At 39.4% G+C, this 18,584-nt stretch overlaps 1 protein-coding gene across 5 annotated transcripts in view; it reads right to left on the bottom strand.

Moving 5' to 3' along the window:
• The window catches only part of ANKIB1 (ankyrin repeat and IBR domain containing 1), a 128,604-nt gene that overhangs the window by 83,340 nt on the left and 26,680 nt on the right, over window positions 1-18,584 (bottom strand). For all 5 annotated transcript variants that reach the window (XM_059712271.1, XM_059712272.1, XM_059712273.1 and 2 more), the window contains exons 2-3: window positions 12,813-13,093; window positions 9,548-9,848 (exon numbers count right to left, since the gene is read on the bottom strand). In XM_059712271.1, the coding sequence (XP_059568254.1) occupies window positions 9,548-9,848; window positions 12,813-13,000 (489 nt within the window). In that variant the 5' untranslated portion in view covers window positions 13,001-13,093. The remainder of the gene's footprint in view (window positions 1-9,547; window positions 9,849-12,812; window positions 13,094-18,584) is intronic.

The following is an 18,584-nucleotide window of genomic DNA, read 5'->3' as shown; positions in this document are numbered from 1 at the left end:
CCCAAAGGAAAGAAAAGGAGCACTCGCCAGAAAAGCAGCTAAGTGAAGCCGAGGCATGCATCATGACAGAAAAAGAATTCAGATTAAGGGTCCTAGAATGCATAAACCAGATGGAGGAAAAAATAAACAACTTATGCAAGAAGCAAGAAGAAACAGATGAAAAAAATCAATAAATTATGTAAGAACCAAGAAGAAATGAAGAGTGACATAGCTGCAATAAAAAACACTATTGAAAGTTTCAACAGTAGACTAGAAGGAGCGGAGGACCAAATTAGCAAATTAGAAGACAGGGAAACAAAACACACCCAAACTGAACAGCAATTGGAGAAAAAAAATTAAAAGGCAGGAGGAGAGCCTAAGGGAGCTATGGGACAACATGAAACGAAACAACATACGAATAATAGGGGTGCCAGAACAACAGAAAGATGAATAAGGATTAGAAAACTTACTCGAAGAAATAATATCAGAAAACTTCCCTGAGGTGGGGAAGAAAAAAAGGTCACACAAGCACAGAGAGTCCCAAACAAGGTGAACCCGAAAAGACCCACACCAAGACACATCATAATTACCATGGCAAATGTTCAGGACAAAGAGAGAATCTTAAAGGCTGCAAGAGAGAGACAGAAAGCTACATACAAGGGATCTCCCATTAGATTATCAAATGATTTCTCAACAAAAACACATAAGGCCAGAAATGAATGGACGGAAATTTACAAAGTGATGCAAAGCAAAGGACTGAATCCAAGAATACTCTATCCAGCAAGGCTATCGTTCAAAATTGAAGGGGAAATAGGAAGCTTCACAGACAAAAAGGCTAAGGGAGTTTATCACCACCAAGCCAGCAATGCAAGTAATGCTAAAAGAAATGCTGGAAAAAGAAGAAATAAAAAGCTCAGAAAGAAAACAGCAACACAAAAAAAGAAATGGCTACAAACAAGTACCTTTCAATAATAACTTTAAACATAAACGGACTAAATGCTTCAACCAAAAGACATCGAGTGGCTAAATGGATAAAAAAAACATGACCCATACATCTGCTGTCTACAAGAGACCCACCTCAGAAGAAGGGACTCACACAGACTGAAAGTGAAGGGATGGAAAAATATCTATTAGGCAAAGGGAAATGAAAAGAAAGCTGGGGTAGCAATACTTATATCGGACAAAAAGACCTCAAAGTGAAGGCCATAACAAGAGATAAGGAAGGCCACTTCATAATACTAAAGGGATCAATACAACAAGAAGATATAACCCTTCATAGCTGTTCTTCAAAAAAGCTGAAATGATGACCTAAGAACCATTTAAAATGTCCTTGTTCTAATTCTGGCACAGTAATTTAATGTTAAATTATTTAAAAAATGAAAATATTTACTTGATAGAAACTTCTATCTAGTAAACTTAACTAAATTCACATAGAGTTATCTTTCAGTAGGAGGACAAAGTATCTATGGTTATTTTTATTTGGTGCAAATACTTTCAAAAAGATAGTTACAATTCTCTTTGATATCTTAACACTAATATTAAAATCTGATCTTCAAGTGGTTAACTTGGAACTTGGATAAATGTTCTGGAGGCAGAAGAAGGAATCATGCTGAATTTGTTTATTTGTTGTTTGATTGAACATAATAACCATATCTCTGATACCTGCGATATTCTACTTCTCAATTACATTTCTTTCAAGCCTTAGATGGCTACTTTTAACATGGTAATTGAGAGGAATGCTACAAAAGGGGGAGGATTTGCATTAAGTTATTGAATGGCACTTAATTGTGGATATACTTGGCATTTTATCCTTTGCTCAACTGTGTAATCTGCAGCTTTACTTTCAAATAAATATACTTTCAATTTCTGTATCACACACACAAAAAAAAAAGATATAACCCTGATAAACATATATGCACCCAATGCAGGAGCACCAAAATACATAAAAAAACTCCTGGAAGATATCAAAGGAGAGATCGACAACAATACAATCATAGTAGGGGACTTTAATACACCACTGATATCACTGGATAAATCCTCTAGACAAACAATCAGCAAAGAAACAGCAATCCTAAATGACTCACTAGATCAGATGGACTTAATTGACATCTTCAGAACACTTCACCCCAAAGCCACGGAATATACATTCTACTCAAGTGCTCATAAGACATATTCAAAAACAGACCACATATTGGGTCACAAACAAAGTCTCCCCAATTTCAAGAAGATTGAAATCATACCAACCATCTTCTCAGACCACAATGGCATAATATTAGAAATAAACTACAATAAAAACAACCCAAAATACTCAAACACTTGGAAGCTGAATAGCATGTTATTAAATATTGATTGGGTTACCAATGAAATCAAAGAAGAAAATAAAAACATCCTGGAAACTAATGACAATGAAAACACAACAATCCAAAACCTACGGGACACAATGAAAGCAGTCCTGAGAGGGAAGTTTATAGCTCTACAGGCCTATCTCAAAAAACAAGAAAAAACGGTAGTAAATCATCTAACTCTACAACTCAAAAAATTAGAAAGAGAGCAACAAGAAAACTCCAGAGTGAGCAAAAGGAAGGAGATAATAAAGATTACAGCAGAAATAAATGACATAGAGACCAAAAAAAATACAGAAAATCAATGAAACCAAGAGCTGGTTCTTCGAAAGGATAAACAAGATTGACGAACCTCTAGCCAGGCTCACCAAGAACCAAAGTGAGAGGACCCAAATAAACAAAATCAGAAATGATAGAGGTGAAATAACAACGGACACCACAGAAATACAAATGATTGTTAAAAAATACTATGGACACTCTACTCCAACAAACTAGACAACCTGGAGGAAATGGGCAAATTCCTAGAAAAATACAACATTCCAAAACTCAATCAGGAAGAATCTAAAAATCTCAACAGGCCAATAACTATGGAAGAAATTGAAGCAGTCATCAAAAAGCTTTCAGCAAACAAAAGCCCCGGACCAGACGGCTTCACAGGGGAGTTTTACCAAATATTCAAGGAAGAACTAAAATCTATCCTCCTCAGTCTACTACAAAAAATTCAAGAGGAAGGAACACTTCCAAGCTCATTCTATGAAGCCAGCATCACCCTAATACCAAAACCAGGTAAAGACAACACAATGAAAGAGAATTACAGGCCAATATCCCTCATGAACATAGATGCCAAAATCCTCAACAAAATCTTAGCAAATCGGATACAGCAGTACATCAGAAAGATCATACACCATGACTAAGTATGATTTATCCCAGGGATGCAAGGATGGTACGATATCCGAAAATCAATAAACGTGATACATCACATAAACAAATTGAAAGAAAAAAACCACAGTCATATCAATTGATGCAGAAAAAGCATTTGACAAAATCTAACACCCATTTTTGATAAAAACTCTCAGCAAGGTGGGGATAGAAGGATCATAACTCAACATAATAAAAGCCATATATGACAAGCCTACAGCCAATATCATACTCAATGGACAAAAACTACCACCATTTCCCCTAAGAACAGGAACAAAACAGGGATGCCCACTCTCACCACTCCTGTTCAACATAGTACTGGAAGTATTAGCCATTGCAATTAGACAAGAAGAAGAAATAAAAGGCATCCGAATTGGAAAAGAGGAAGTAAAACTGTCCTTATTTGCAGACGACATGATATTATACATACAAAATCCTAAAGACTCCATCAAAAAACTACTAGACTTAATACATGAATTTGGCAATGTAGCAGGATACAAAATTAACCCCAAGAAATCTAAGGCATTTCTATACACCAAAAGTGAACTTTCAGAAAAAGAGACTAAAAAAACAATCCCATTTACCATCGCACCAAAAATATTAAGCTACCTAGGAATAAACTTAACTAAAGAGGTAAAAGACTTCTCTCTACTCAGAAAACTACAGGGCCTTGAAAAAAGAGATAGAGGAAGACATAAACAGATGGAAGAACATACCGTGTTCATGGATTGGTAGAATCAACATCATTAAACTGGCCATACTACCCAAAGCAATCTATAAATTCAACACACTTCCCATTAAAATACCAACGGCATACTTCACAGATCTAGAACAAACTCTCCAAAAATTCATCTGGAATAAAAAAAGACCCCAAATAGCTGCAGCGGTCCTGAGAAAGAACAAAGTAGGTGGGATCTCAATACCTGATATCAAACTGTATTACAAAGCCACTGTTCACAAAACTGCCTGGTACTGGCACAAGAACAGACATATAGATCAATGGAATAGAATAGAGAGCCCAGAAATTGGCCAGAACCGATATGCTCAATTAATATTTGACAAAGGAGGCAAGAACATACAGTGGAGTCAAGATAGTCTCTTCAATAAATGGTGTTGGGAAAATTAGACAGATACATGCAAGAAAATGAAACTAGACCACCAACTTACACCATACACAAAAATAAACTCAAAATGAATAAAGGACTTAAATGTACGACGGGAAACCATAAAAATTCTAGAAGAATCCAAAGGCAACAAAATCTCAGACATATGCCGAAGCAATTTCTTCACTGATACAGCTCCTAGGGCACTTGAAACTAAAGAGAAAATGAACAAATGGGACTACATCAAAATAAAAAGCTTCTGCACAGCAAAAGAAACCATCAACAAAACAACGAGAAAACCCACTGCGTGGGAAAACATATTTGCCAATGTCATATCTGATAAGGGCCTAATCTCCAAAATTTATAGGGAACTCATACAACTTAACAAAAGGAAGATAAACAATCCAATCAAAAAATGGGCAAAGGATCTAAATAGACAGACACCTTTCAAAACAGGACATTCAAAAAGCCAAGAGACATATGAAAACACTAGAGGCCCGGTGCACAAAAATTTGTGCACATGGGGGGGGGGGCCCTCAGCCCAGCCTGTGCCCTCTCGCAGTCTGGGACCCCTCGGGAGATAACGACCTGCTGGCTTAGGCCTGCTCCCGGGTGGCAGAGGGCAGGCCTAATCCCCAGGTGCAGCCCCTGGTTGTGCTCAGAGCAGGGCCGATTGGGGAGTTGGGGCGCCGCCCCCTGTCATGCACAGAGCAGGGCGGATTGGGAGGTTGCGATGCCATCCTCAGTCACGCTCAGGGTAGGGCCGATTGGGGGGTTGGGGCACCGCCCCCTGTCACACTCAAGGCAGGGTCCATGGGGAGGTTGCGGCACCACCCCGTCACGCACAGAGCAGGGCCAATCCGGGGGTTGGGGCGCTGCCCCCTGTCACGCACAGAGCAGGGTCGATCAGGGGGTTGAGGAGCTCCCCCCTGTCACTCACAGAGTAGGGCCAATAGGGGAGTTGGGGCACCGCCCCCTTTCACACACAGAGCAGGGCCCGTGGGGGGGGAGGGGTTGGGGCGCCGCCCTCTATCACCCACAGAGCAGGGCCGATCAGGGGGTTGGGGTGCCGCCACTCTCACACTCAGGGCAGGGCCGATGGGGAGGTTATGGCTCTACCCCGTCACACACAGAGCAGGGCCTGTGGGGTGGGGGGGTTGGGGCGCCGCACCCTGTCACACACAGAGCCGCAGGGTGACCAGGGGGTTGGGGAGCTCCCCCCTATCAGACACAGAGCAGGGCTGATCAGGGGGTTGGGGCGCCTTCCCCTGTCATGAACAGAGCAGGGCAGATAGGGAGGTTGTGGCCCCGCCCCCTGTCACACACAGTGCCGCAGGGCGATCAGGGGATTTGGGCGCTGCCCCCTGTCATGCTGATCCCGGTGCCGGGAGGCCTCGCAGCTCCGCTGATCCTGGTGCTGGGAGGCATATTACCCTTTTACTATATAGAATAGAGGCCTGGTGCATGGGTGGGGGCTGGCTGGTTTGCCCTGAAGGGTGTCCTGGATCAGGGTAGGGGTCCCCACTGGGGTGCCTGGCCAGCCTGGACGAGGGGATGGTGTCTGTTTGCAGCTGGTCACACACCCTTCAGGGTGGGGGGCCCCACTGGGGTGCCTGGCCAGTCTGGGTGAGGGGCTGAGGGCTGTTTTCAGGCTGGGACTGAAGCTCCCAACTGCTCCTTTTTTTCTTTTTCTTTTTTTATTCTGGGCCAGCTTTAGCTCTGGCTCCAGCTCTGAGGCCTCTGCTGCTAAAAACAGGTATCTGGTTTGTTTGGGTTCTATAATCGAAACAATGTATAACTCCAGCTCTGAGATCCCGGATCGCTGAAAGCAGGTTTCTGGGGTTTTGTTTAGCTTCTATATTTGTTACAATGTTTCTTAAACTGCAAGCTCAGAGGCCGGCAAGGCAAGCGGGGAACGTTGCAGTCCTCCGTCACTGAAGCAAGCAAGCCTCATGTTAGTTTCAAGCTGCCTGGCTGCCGGCCGCCATCTTGGCTGGCAGTTAATTTGCATATCACGCTGATTAGCCAGTGGGAAGGGTAGCGTTCGTATGCTAATTACCATGTTTCTCTTTTATTAGATAGGATGCTCAAAGTCACTAATCATCCGAGAGATGCAAATCAAAACAACAATGAGGTACCATCTCACGCCTGTCAGACTGGCTATCTTCAACAAATCAACAAACAACAAGTGCTGGAGAGGATGTGGAGAAAAAGGAACACTTGTGCACTGCTGGTGGGAATGCAGACTGATGCAGCCACTATGGAAGACAGTATGGAGTTTCCTCAAAAAACTAAAAATGGAACTCCCATTTGACCCTGTGGTCCCTCTTCTAGGAATATATCCCATGAAACCAGAAACACCAATCAGAAAGGATATATGCACCCATATGTTCATAGCAGCACAATTCACCATAGCTAGAATCTGGAAACAGCCTAAGTGCCCATCAGTAGATGAATGGATTAGAAAACTGTGGTACATCTACACGATGGAATACTATGCTGCTGTAAAAAAGAAGGAACTCTTACCATTTGCAATGGCATGGATGGAACTGGAGAGCATTATGCTAAGTGAAATAAGCCAGTCAATGAAGGAAAAATACCACATGATCTCACTCATTCATGGATAATTGAGACCATTATAAACTTTTGAACAATAATAGATACAGAAGCAGAGCTGCCTCAAACAGATTGTCAAACTGCAGTGGGAAGGCCGGGAAGGGTTGGGGGGCAGGAGGGAGGCGGGTAAGAGATCAACCGAAGGACTTGTATGCATGCATATAAGCATAACCAATGGACATAAGACATTGAGGGGTTTGGAAGGCCAGGGGATTGTCAAGGGCGGGGGGAAAAAAAGGACACATATGTAACACCCTTTGTAATACTTTAAGCAGTAAAACAATTAAAAAAAAATCAATATATTTAAAAAAAAGAAAAAAGAAATTAAGGCACCAATTTAAGAGCATTATTACTACTAACAAAAATGAGCTGCCGAAACCGGTTTGACTCAGTGGATAGAGTGTCAGCCTGCGTACTGAAAGGTCCCAGGTTCGATTCTGGTCAAGGGCATGTACCTGGGTTGTGGGCACATCCCCAGTAGGGGATGTGCAGGAGGCAGCTGATCGATGTTTCTCTCTCATCGATGTTTCTAGCTCTCTATCTCTCTCCCTTCCTCTCTGTAAAAAATCAATAAAATGTATTTTTAAAAAAAACAAAAACATATTCCTAAAAAAAAAACCCAACAGAATGAGCTATTGTCTACTCTAACTCGCTTGAGAAATATGACACAGTAATGTAATGGTGAGTCACTACAGCAGGGATTCTTTCACGGGAGGTGGGCATAGAACAATATACAAAAAGGCTTGTGTAAAAGCCTCAGGAATTCTGCCAATAACCTCCTTTCCCCTGAAACCTCTGGACATCCTTCTACCATGCTGTGAATCAATGTTAGAAAACATTGCCTGACAAAAAGTAGTTTCATGTTAATAACTGTCACTGACTAACTAGTGGGCAAAGGTGACACAAACCCAAGAAATAAAACACTCTAAAAGATTAATAAATATCACAAATAATAGCAGTAAACAAAAGATAAGGGTTTTAGAAGTGAAAAGAATTGACACTAAGATACAGTAAAGAACTGTCAATAACAACAACAAAAAGATACTCTAAAGCCCTAGCCGGTTTGGCTCAATGGATAGAGCGTCGGCCTGGGGACTGAAGAGTCCCAGGTTCGATTCCGGTCAAGGGCATGTACCTGGGTTGCAGGCACATCCCCAGTAGGGGGTGTGCAGGAGGCAGTTGATAGATGCTTCTCTCTCATCAATGTTTCTAACTCTCTATCCCTCTCCCTTCCTCTCTGTAAAAAATCAATAAAATATATTTTTTAAAAAAAGATACTCTAAAGAAATCATTTAAACAACGTAATCTTTTAATCTGAGTAAGAAAATGAAGGGCATCCATATTTTTGATATCAATTCAGAAGTATAAAGTATATATACATGAATAATATTAAGGAAATAGTAAATTTTCAGATATATAATTTAACCTGATTAGGATCTTTTTTGTGTGTGTTTTTTTTTTCAACAAAAGTCTACCTTTTTGGAAAGGTAGATACTCTGTGATCTTAGGGAGAGTGCTCCCCATCATAAATATATCTATATGAAGGAACCCCTATGAGTTATGTATAAATTGACATGAATGTAACTGAGAAAAACCAGTTGTAAGTAGTGATGATACTATGAAGAGAGTAATGATTTATTATCTTAAGATCCTACATTATATGGCTGACCTTAACTAAGCCTGTTGTTAGATAATATATATATATATATATATATATATATATATATATATATGTATATATACACACACACACACACACACATATATATATATATATATATATATATATATATATATATGAAATTATATAGAGGAAAATGCTCAAATACAATATTCAGGAACACTTTAATACACATTAAACAGAAAAAGAAGCACATTTTAAAATTATCAATGTTTTTAAAGATACACCAATAAATGTATTCATTAATATTCATCCTGTGCTTAGGGAACTGAACAATATCTTTAACTATAGTTCCCATTGCCAAGAGTTGCCATATCTAATATGCATACATTTTATTATACAATGTCTACTAAAAATCAGCAAAAAAGTAAAACATGTCTCTACTAAAGCTATTACTCTCAATATTATAGTGTTTAATTGATTACTGTTATCTTCAGGGATGTTAGCAAATTTTCAGTTGCTCTTGATACCATTTTATTCCCAAGGTTTGCTGTGTAACTGTGGGTTTGTTTTTAATATTTACCTAAAACAGGGGAATGACTTTACGTAAAAGAAATCCTGCTTCTTTTAGAACCACATAAGGGACAAAAACAACTAGTTAAGTTAACTGTTAAGATAGGCAAAACATGCACGGGTTGGGTTTGCTCAGTGGTTAGAGCATCAGACTTTGAACCTAAGGGTTGTGGTCAAGGGTATGTACCTGGGTTACAGGTTCGATCCCAGCCCTCTGCCCAGCCCTGTGTCTCTCTCCCTCCATTCTAGTCTCTCAAAAAAAATCAATGGAAAAAATATCCTTCGGTGAAGATCAAAATAAATACAATTTTAAAAAGCAAAAGAAACACTGATTATTACACATTTTCAAGACGAAAATTTTACCATGCAGATTATTTAAAACAACAAAGTTTTACCTCTACACAGGTTTTCATCCCTGAGGCAGCAGCATAGTGCAGGGGTGTGTTTTTTTTGTTATCTACAGCATCAATAGCTGCTCTCTCATATTCCCCTTGGTCAAGTTTTGCTCCTTTCCATCTTAAGATCATCTGCAGACAATCTGCTCTTCTAAAATCATCTTCCATGGGGCGTGCTAAACGAGGATGAAGGGCTCCTTCAGATATCATAATTTGAGGTCCCATACACAACAAATGCATAGATGTTTCATTGTGCACATTCCGTTTATTTGGATTTCCGTCTCTACCAAAAAGAAAAGTCCTAAAGTAGTAAAGGAAAAGAAGGACAAAAATCAATTATTTCCTACTTTGAAATAAGAATACATAGAAGATAACAAATTTAAAAGATAATTATGAATATGCACATTTGATACTATACCAAAAATTCAACAAGTTGTCATTTATTGCTAATCAAACCTAAAGATTACTTTTCAGACTCTGAAATTAATATCAAAGAACCTTCTTCACTGCTACATTAAAATCCAATGATCTACCTTGCATTATGAATAATCTTTTACCCATGCATAATTTTAAAAAGTCATATACATACTGATCTTCTGAAAAGTACTGATTCACCAAGTTATGCAGATTTTCTAGATGTTGTCACATTTCATTTCAAATATCTTCTTAAAATCCTATTAGTTTATACCACCATAAACCTTACTATAATCCTGGTCATAAGAATATTTCCTTGTGCAATAATTTTTTTAAAATATATTTTTATTCATTTCAGAGAGAAAGAAAGTAGGAAAGAGATAGAAACTACAATGATAAAGAGAGAATCACTGATCTGCTGCCTCCTGCACGCCCCATACTGGGGATTGGCCCCTAACCTGGGCATGTGCCCTGACCGGGAATCAAACTGTAACCTCCTGTTTCATAGGTTGACACTCACCCTCTGAGCTAGCAGGCAGGGCCCTTGTGCAATGATTTTATAAAATTTATTTTTACTTTGTGTAAGATATTATGCTAGATGCTAGAAGTACAAAAAAAACCACACTTTTATCACAAAGTTGCAATTTAGGTAGGCAGAGAGAAGATACAATGAGATAGTGTATGCCAAACAAGTAATAAAAACAAAAAAGAGCCGTATAAGTTAAAAAAAAAAGAAAGAAAGAAAGAAAGACTGAGGTTCTTGTGAGTTGTGACAGGCTAAGAAGATAAAGCCTTCCCAGGACCTTGAAGGAAGGGTAAGATTTAGCAAAGAAAGAGAAAGCTGAGTGGAGTGGGGAAGGGGATTCTGGGGCAAAGAGAGCAGCATGGACATGGAAGACAGAACACACCTGGCATGTTTCAGGTATATAAAAAAGAACAGCTTGCCCTAACCAGTTTGGCTCAGTGGATAGAGTGTCAGCCTACAGAGTAGAGGGTCCCAGGTTCGATTCTGGTCAAGGGCATGTACCTTGGTTGCGGGCACATCCCCAGTAGGGGGTGTGCAGGAGGCAGCTGATCGATGTTTCTCTCTCATCAATGTTTCTAACTTTCTATCCCTCTCTTTTCCTCTCTGTAAAAAAATCAATAAAATATCAACACTAATAAAAGAGAAAAATGGTAATTGGCGTACGAGCTACCCTTTTCATTGGCTAATCAGGGCTATATGCAAATTAACTGCCAACTAAGATTGGCAGTTAACTGCCAACAAGATGGCGGTTAATTTGCATATGTAGGCACAATGCAGGGAGGCGAAAGGGAAAGCAGGAAGAAGCCCCCTGCCACTGACAGTGATCGGAAACCCAGAGGGGAGCTAAGAGCTGGGGGGCAGGGCAAAGGCAGCCTTGGGGCCGCCTTTGCCCTGCCCCCCAGCCATGATCGGAGAATCAGGTGCCTTTTCCGCTCTGGCCAGTGATAGCAGGAAGTAGGGGTGGAGCCAGCGATGGGAGCTGGGCACGGTCGAAGCTGGCAGTCCCAGGAGCTAGGGGTCCCTTGCCTGGGCCTAAAGCGAAGCCCACGATTGTGGGGCCGCTGCAGCTGCGGGTCCCCGCTGCCCGGGCCGGACGCCTCAGCCAGAGGCATCAGGCCTGGGCAAGGGGCCGATCCTGCGATTGGAGGGTGATGGGGGTCAACGCCTGAGGGCTCCCAGTATGTGAGAGGGGGCAGGCTGGGCTGAGGGACACTCCCCCCACACACACACCCAGTGCACGAATTTCGTGCACCGGGCCCCTAGTATATATATAAAAAAGAACAGTTTAATTTGAACAATTTGTATAAAATGAAATTTAAAAAGCTTGAAGGTTTTTATGTTCTAAAAAGCTTTGAATACATGTTTAAGAATTATATTTCACTGTGTAAGCAAAGAAGTGTTTCTTTCTTTCTGTTCTAGCATCAGACTCCCATAGCTGCATAATCTACTTCTAAAAAAACTAAATTTGTTTTGGAGCTACTTTTCTATCCTTTGCTTCTTTCATGTTATAAGCTAGTAAATATCAAATTTAACTCCCTTGTAATTAGGTAAGAATCTTTGAATAAATATATTCCCTGTTACTAATACTTGAAAAGCTTTAAGTTTGTTAGCATTTTAAATTTTAAGGAAATGTTTCACTTTTAGAAAAGTCTTCTTAAGTAACTAAACCCCATTAAAAGAAAGGAACTCAAATCTGATCATAACTAGATAAGGCAAAAGTATCTGTTTTTCAACTTCAATTAGTGAATCAGAGCTTAAGAACTTTGCTACAGGCCCAGTCCCTGCAATTTGTTGATAAGTACTTTTCTAGAATCAAAATCATTGTAGCAACAAAAATATGCGAACCAACCTCACTATTAAAACTTTTGGTCTAGCCGAAACCGGTTTGGCTCAGTGGATAGAGCGTCAGCCTGCGGACTGAGAGGTCCCGGGTTCGATTCCAGTCAAGGGCATGTACCTGGGTTGTGGGCACATCCCCAGTGGGGGATGTGCAAGAGGCAGCTGATCGATGTTTCAAACTCTCTCTATCTCTCTCCCTTCCTCTCTGAAAAATCAATAAAATATATTTTTTTAAGAAAAGTTGATATTTAAAAAAAAAAAAACAACAAAAAAAACTTTTGGTCTAATTTAGACTTAATTTTAAAAAGTCATACCTAATAATTTGAGCATATTCAGTTTTAGAAATTTCAATTCACTACAATACCATATAATACCCACATCTGTATATATATATATTTTCAAAGATCAGGGTTTTTTTCCCTCTTTCACTAATATGTTTTTCTCCCTTGACTAATTTATTATCAACTTGTTTATAGTAATACTTACCCTAATATTCTATTCATTCCATGTCTAGCAGCATAGTGTAATGGAGTATTGTGCTGGTAGGGTTCCCCATAAGATGTATTAGGATCAAGGGATTCTTTTAGCTGAGGGTTGTTTTCGTATATTTGGCAGGCCAGGTTTTCATCACCATTGATGAGTGCTTTACGAAATTTGGTGGTTGTATTTCCCATGTTTTGTTTTGTTGTTTTTTTCTGAGAGGCAGTGGCACTTTTTTCCTCCCCCTTCAGCCACTTCTTGAATGCTTCTGCAACATGTTTCACATTCTAATAGAGAAAAAATAGATCAAATGAGACTGGGAAACAATAATTATGAAGCAGTATCCTAAAGAAACCATCACAATTAAGAACACTAATAAAATCTAGAAAGAGGAGATAAAGTGACAACTTATACTAGTATTACATTTATCTTACTAGCCAAAAAAGTCTCAAATTTTTAACACTGTCCAAATTAACTTCTTGTTAAACTGTAACATTTTCCAGTACAGAGACTGCTAAGGTTTCACAGGCTGTACTTTGTACTATTAAAGTTATCTACATACAGTAGCTTTTCAATGTTCCTCTTTACATGAGCAGGAAATGCATTTAACTGAATTTTATGGGTGAATGTATTTAAATTCCTATATAAACTATGTATAAATCTGAGTCTACCAACTTGTGGGATAGTGAAAAATGTAGATTTTTATTTTTGCTCATATAAGAACTACAGAATAGATGTTAAATTGAAACTGCTCAGTACTTATAAGGACATCAGAGAAAAGGTTACAAATGTAAACATATAGGACCATACAACTCAAGTGGTTAATGAGATAGTGACAGTGAAGTATTAAACCTGACTATACACAGAACAATGGAAACTGTTTATTCTACCTTAAGACCATTACATTTATTTATTTCTACTATGAAGAATTTAAAACAAAACTGAAAACATCAAATACTTGCACATACTATGTTTAGAAAGAGGCTAAGATAATAATTATATGGGCATTAACTACTGAAACAATGTGACATGGGCAGAGGAAGAAGGACATGGAAACAATCACTGGATTTGGAGCTCAAAATCTCTTACCTACTTACACTAGCTGTGCAATTTTGAGCTATTTACCCTCTAAAAGCCTTGGGTTCCTAACTGCACAGTAAAAGAAAATGACTATTCCTTTAAAAAAATATTTTTATTGATTTCAGAGAGGAAGGGAGGGAGGAAGAGAGAGAGAAATATCAATGATGAGAGAGAATCATTGGTCGGCTGCCTCCTGCACACCCCACATTAGGGATGGAGCCCACAACCTGGGTATGGGCCCTGATTAGGAATCAAACCATGACATCCTTGTTCATAAGTTGACACTAAACCATTAAGCCACACTGGCAGGGCAGAAAATGACTATTTCTTAAGGATGGCTGTGAGTATTATAAGTATTTTATTTAAAGTACCTACCACAGTCCTTGACTAGTGTATTCAATAAATGCTAGCTTCCTTCCATTCCAAGAAATGATTCTGAATCTACTCTTGAACTATGATCAAAATAAGTGATAAAGGAAACAGCATATGCAAAGGCAGGTATAAAACAAAAGGCTTATTCAGTACGAATGAAGTTCAAGTTCTCTAGTGTTAAACTACCAGGAAATAAAACAAAATACTAGGTTGGGTCCAGACTGAGAAACTTTTACTTTAACCTGTAAAGAACAGATAATTAAAGGCTTTATGAAGGGCAATGATATAATTATTTTATGCTTTGGAAAATTAGTTATTGTGACATTGTAGAAGATAGACTAGAGGGAGAAAAACGTAGAAGGAGAATACAAGAATCTATCATGTCACCCAGTTAACTCAGTGGCAGGCTGGACATTAAAACATAGCATTAAGAAAAGTTGAAAATAATACGTACTTTTTCAACATAAGCTTTGTAGAGGCAATAACAGTTTTAACAGAATACAAATTAAAGGAGTGAAAAACAAATTAGTTTTTTGGTTTTTTTAAATGTTTTGGCTTTTAGAGAGGAAGGGAGAGGGACAGAGAGATAGAAACATGGATGAGAGAGGAACAACACCTATCGGCTACCTACTGAAAATGCTTTACTGGGAATTGAGCCTACCACCCAGGCATGTGCCCTGACTGGGAATTGAACCAGCGACCTCTTGGTTGCTGGGTCGATGCTGAGCCTCACTGGCTGGGGAGGTTTATTTTTCTTTTTAGTTTTCTATATAACAGAGGCTCTCAACTTTGGCTATACATTTAATAACATGGGGAACTTCATTGGCCAAGCTACATCCCAGATAAATAAAATCAGAGTCTCTAGTGGGAGGCACCCAGGCCTTGGAATTTAAGCTCCTGAGGTGAGTTCAGTGTGCACACACCACTGTATAAAAAGCTCCTGAATACCTCTAGCTAAATGTTATATCTGAGTATGGAGATCAAGGTGAGCAGGCAGGATAAGACATCTGTTAAACTTATTTTAGAGATAGGTATTAACTACCTACTTACTATAGCAGTAGAATTTCTGGCACAAAACTATACTTAGAGGAGAACCAAGATGGCGGCATAGGTTAACGCCGGAGTTTGCTGCTTTGAACAACTACTTCAAAAGTGAAACCAAAAAACGGAAGGGACATCACCCAGAACCACAGGAACGCTGGCTGAGTGGAAGTCCTACAACTAGGAGGAAAGAGAAACGCACACGGACACTCAGAGGAGGCGCAGTGCTGAAGTCAAATTCTGAGGTGCGGAGTGCGTGGAGCGGGCTGGCGGCGGAGGGCGCGGTTGTTGTTTTCAATCGGGAGGGAGTCGCAGACTCTGAGCACCAGATCCGGGCGAGTCTTTGGGGACCCAGACTCAAACGGGAGAAGCGGGACTGTCTGGCTTCGGTCAGAGCGAGTGCAGCTTTCTCTCCGAGCTTTGCAGCGGGTGCTGGGACTCAGAGAGGCAGAGCCCCTGGGGACAGGACTGAGAGCCGCCATAACTGCTCTCTCCGGCCCACCCTGTTGATCCTGTGCGACCCGCCCCGCCCAAGCCCTGCACAGAGGCATTTGCCGGATAGCCTCAGGCAAAGGCTAGATTAGCACCTCCCTAGAGGACAGAAGTTCTCTCACTGCTGACACAGCTGATTCTCATAGCCACTTGGCCTGGAGGTCAAACCCTCCCTGGAATTAGCTACAACAATCAAGATTTAACTATAAGACTGCGAACAAAGACCACTAGGGGGTGCACCAAGGAAGAATAACAAAATGCGGAGACAAAGAAACAGGACAAAATTGTCAATGGAAGATATAGAGTTCAGAACCACACTTTTAAGGTCTCTCAAGAACTGTTTAGAAGCTGCCGATAAACTTAATGAGATCTACACGAAAACTAATAAGACCCTCGATCTTATATTGGGGAACCAACTAGAAATTAAGCATACACGGACTGAAATAACGAATATTATACAGACGCCCGACAGCAGACCAGAGGAGCGCAAGAATCAAGTCAATGATTTGAAATGCGAGGAAGCAAAAAACATCCAACCGGAAAAGCAAAATGAAAAAAGAATCCAAAAATGCAAGGATAGTGTAAGGAGCCTCTGGGACAGCTTCAAGCATACCAACATCAGAATTATAGGGGTACTAGAACAAGAGAGAGAACAAGATATTGAAAACCTATTTGAAGAAATAATGACAGAAAACTTCCCCCACCTGGTGAAAGAAATGGGCTTACAGGTCCAAGAAGCGCGGAGAACCCCAAACAAAAGGAATCCAAAGAGGACCACACCAAGACACATCATAATTAAAATGCCAAGAGCAAAAGATAAAGAGAGAATCTTAAAAACAGCAAGAGAAAGAAACTCAGTTACCTACAAGGGAATACCCATACGACTGTCAGCTGATTTCTCAACAGAAACTTTGCAGGCCAGAAGGGAGTGGCAAGAAATATTCAAAGTGATGAATACCAAGAACCTACAACCAAGATTACTTTATCCAGCAAAGCTATCATTCAGAATTGAAGGTCAGACAAAGAGCTTCACAGATAAGGAAAAGCTAAAGGAGTTCATCACCACCAAACCAGGATTATATGAAATGCTGAAAGGTATCCTTTAAGAAGAGGAAGAGGAAGAAAAAGGTAAAGATACAAATTATGAACAACAAATATGCATCTATCAACAAGTGAATCTAAGAATCAAGTGAATAAATAATCTGATGAACAGAATGAACTGGTGATTATAATAGAATCAGGGACATAGAAAGGGAATGGACTGACTATTCTTGGGGGGGAAAGGGGTGTGGGAGATGTGGGAAGAGACTGGACAAAAATCGTGCACCTATGGATGAGGACAGTGGGTGGGGAGTAAGGGCGGAGAGTGGGGCGGGAACTGGGAGGAGGGGAGTTATGGGGGGGAAAAAAAAGAGGAACAAATGTAATAATCTGAACAATAAAGATTTAATTAAAAAAAACAAACAAAAAACTATACTTAAGAAGGTCATCATTTGGCTCTTTTAAAGGTTGTTACTGACTTTTTACTCTAAATATGCAAATACATATACATAGAATGTTTTGAAAATATGAAAAAAGAAAAAGGACAAAAACTCATTGTCTATTTACTGTAAGATAACCGCTATTAGCATTTTGATAAATAACTTCCGTATTTATAATGTATATAAATAAGTGTTTGTATGCATATGTACTATTTATATATACTACTATATAAATACTAGAAGCCCGGTGCACGAAATTCGTGCAAGAGTAGGCCTTCGCAGCTGTGGCGGCTGCCTGGATTCCTCCCTTGCAGCCACAGTGGCTGCCTGGATCCCTTGAATCTGGGACAGCTTCCTCGATCCCGTGGCTGCAGCCCCAGCTTCGTCCAGAAGGTCGTCCGGAAGGACATCCAGTCTAATTAGTATATTACACTTTTATTACTATAGATATACTATAAATACTTATATACATATTGGATCGTGCTATATAATTTCAAACAATTTATTTAACTTTCTAGAGAGTTGTTAAACCTTTATCATAAAGTCATTTATCATCTCATCTTGAATGAGGAGCAAACTCCCCCTCCCACAATCTATCAAAATGTACTATAGCCACTTTTGGGATTTTTTAGCAACAGCCTGGATTTTATTTTTCTTTTGTTTTTCATAGAATCTAGGAGCCATATGTTTATCCTTAGTGAACTAATTTGTTTTGTTGTACTGCTTTAAGCACTTTAAGAGTTTATTATTCTTAATGAAAACTCCATTCAGTTCATTGTATATTTTTATTTATAAAAAAATATAAAGAATATCATATGGAAAAAAAATCATATGGGTTCTAAAAGGTCTTTCCTAAGGATTTGGAAACTCAGGTCTAGCCTTATCTTTCTTCCCAGACAGACTATAGCTCAAATTATGAACATGTCAGAGTTTTCGATTACACTAATAAATAACATTTTCATTGAATTATATTATTACTTTAGAGAAATATCCTATATGAAAATAATTTCTATCCAACATGTGAAAAAAGTATCTAAGAAAGCAATTATATCATCATGGGAGTACTTAGTTAAAACAACCAAGATACTTTAAAAAAAAAAATCAATAACACTCTAAATGTGCATTTACATATTACTGTTACTCATGTTGAAAGCATAATGGTATCTGGAAATCTTTTTGTAGTTCTCAGTTATTTTCAAGTATGTTTCATTTTTAAATATGAATTCAATAAGCCTGAAAGTCACCAGGAAATGCATCATTTAAAGCAGCCATAATTCTATTCTCAGATTTATTTTCACAAGTCTTGCCAGAT

The sequence above is a fragment of the Myotis daubentonii genome, chromosome 10 (assembly GCF_963259705.1).
Source record: "Myotis daubentonii chromosome 10, mMyoDau2.1, whole genome shotgun sequence".
Taxonomy (NCBI): Eukaryota; Metazoa; Chordata; class Mammalia; order Chiroptera; family Vespertilionidae; genus Myotis; species Myotis daubentonii.
The sequence above is the reverse complement of the archived record's forward strand: the minus strand, read 5'-3'. Positions and strand labels throughout refer to the sequence as shown.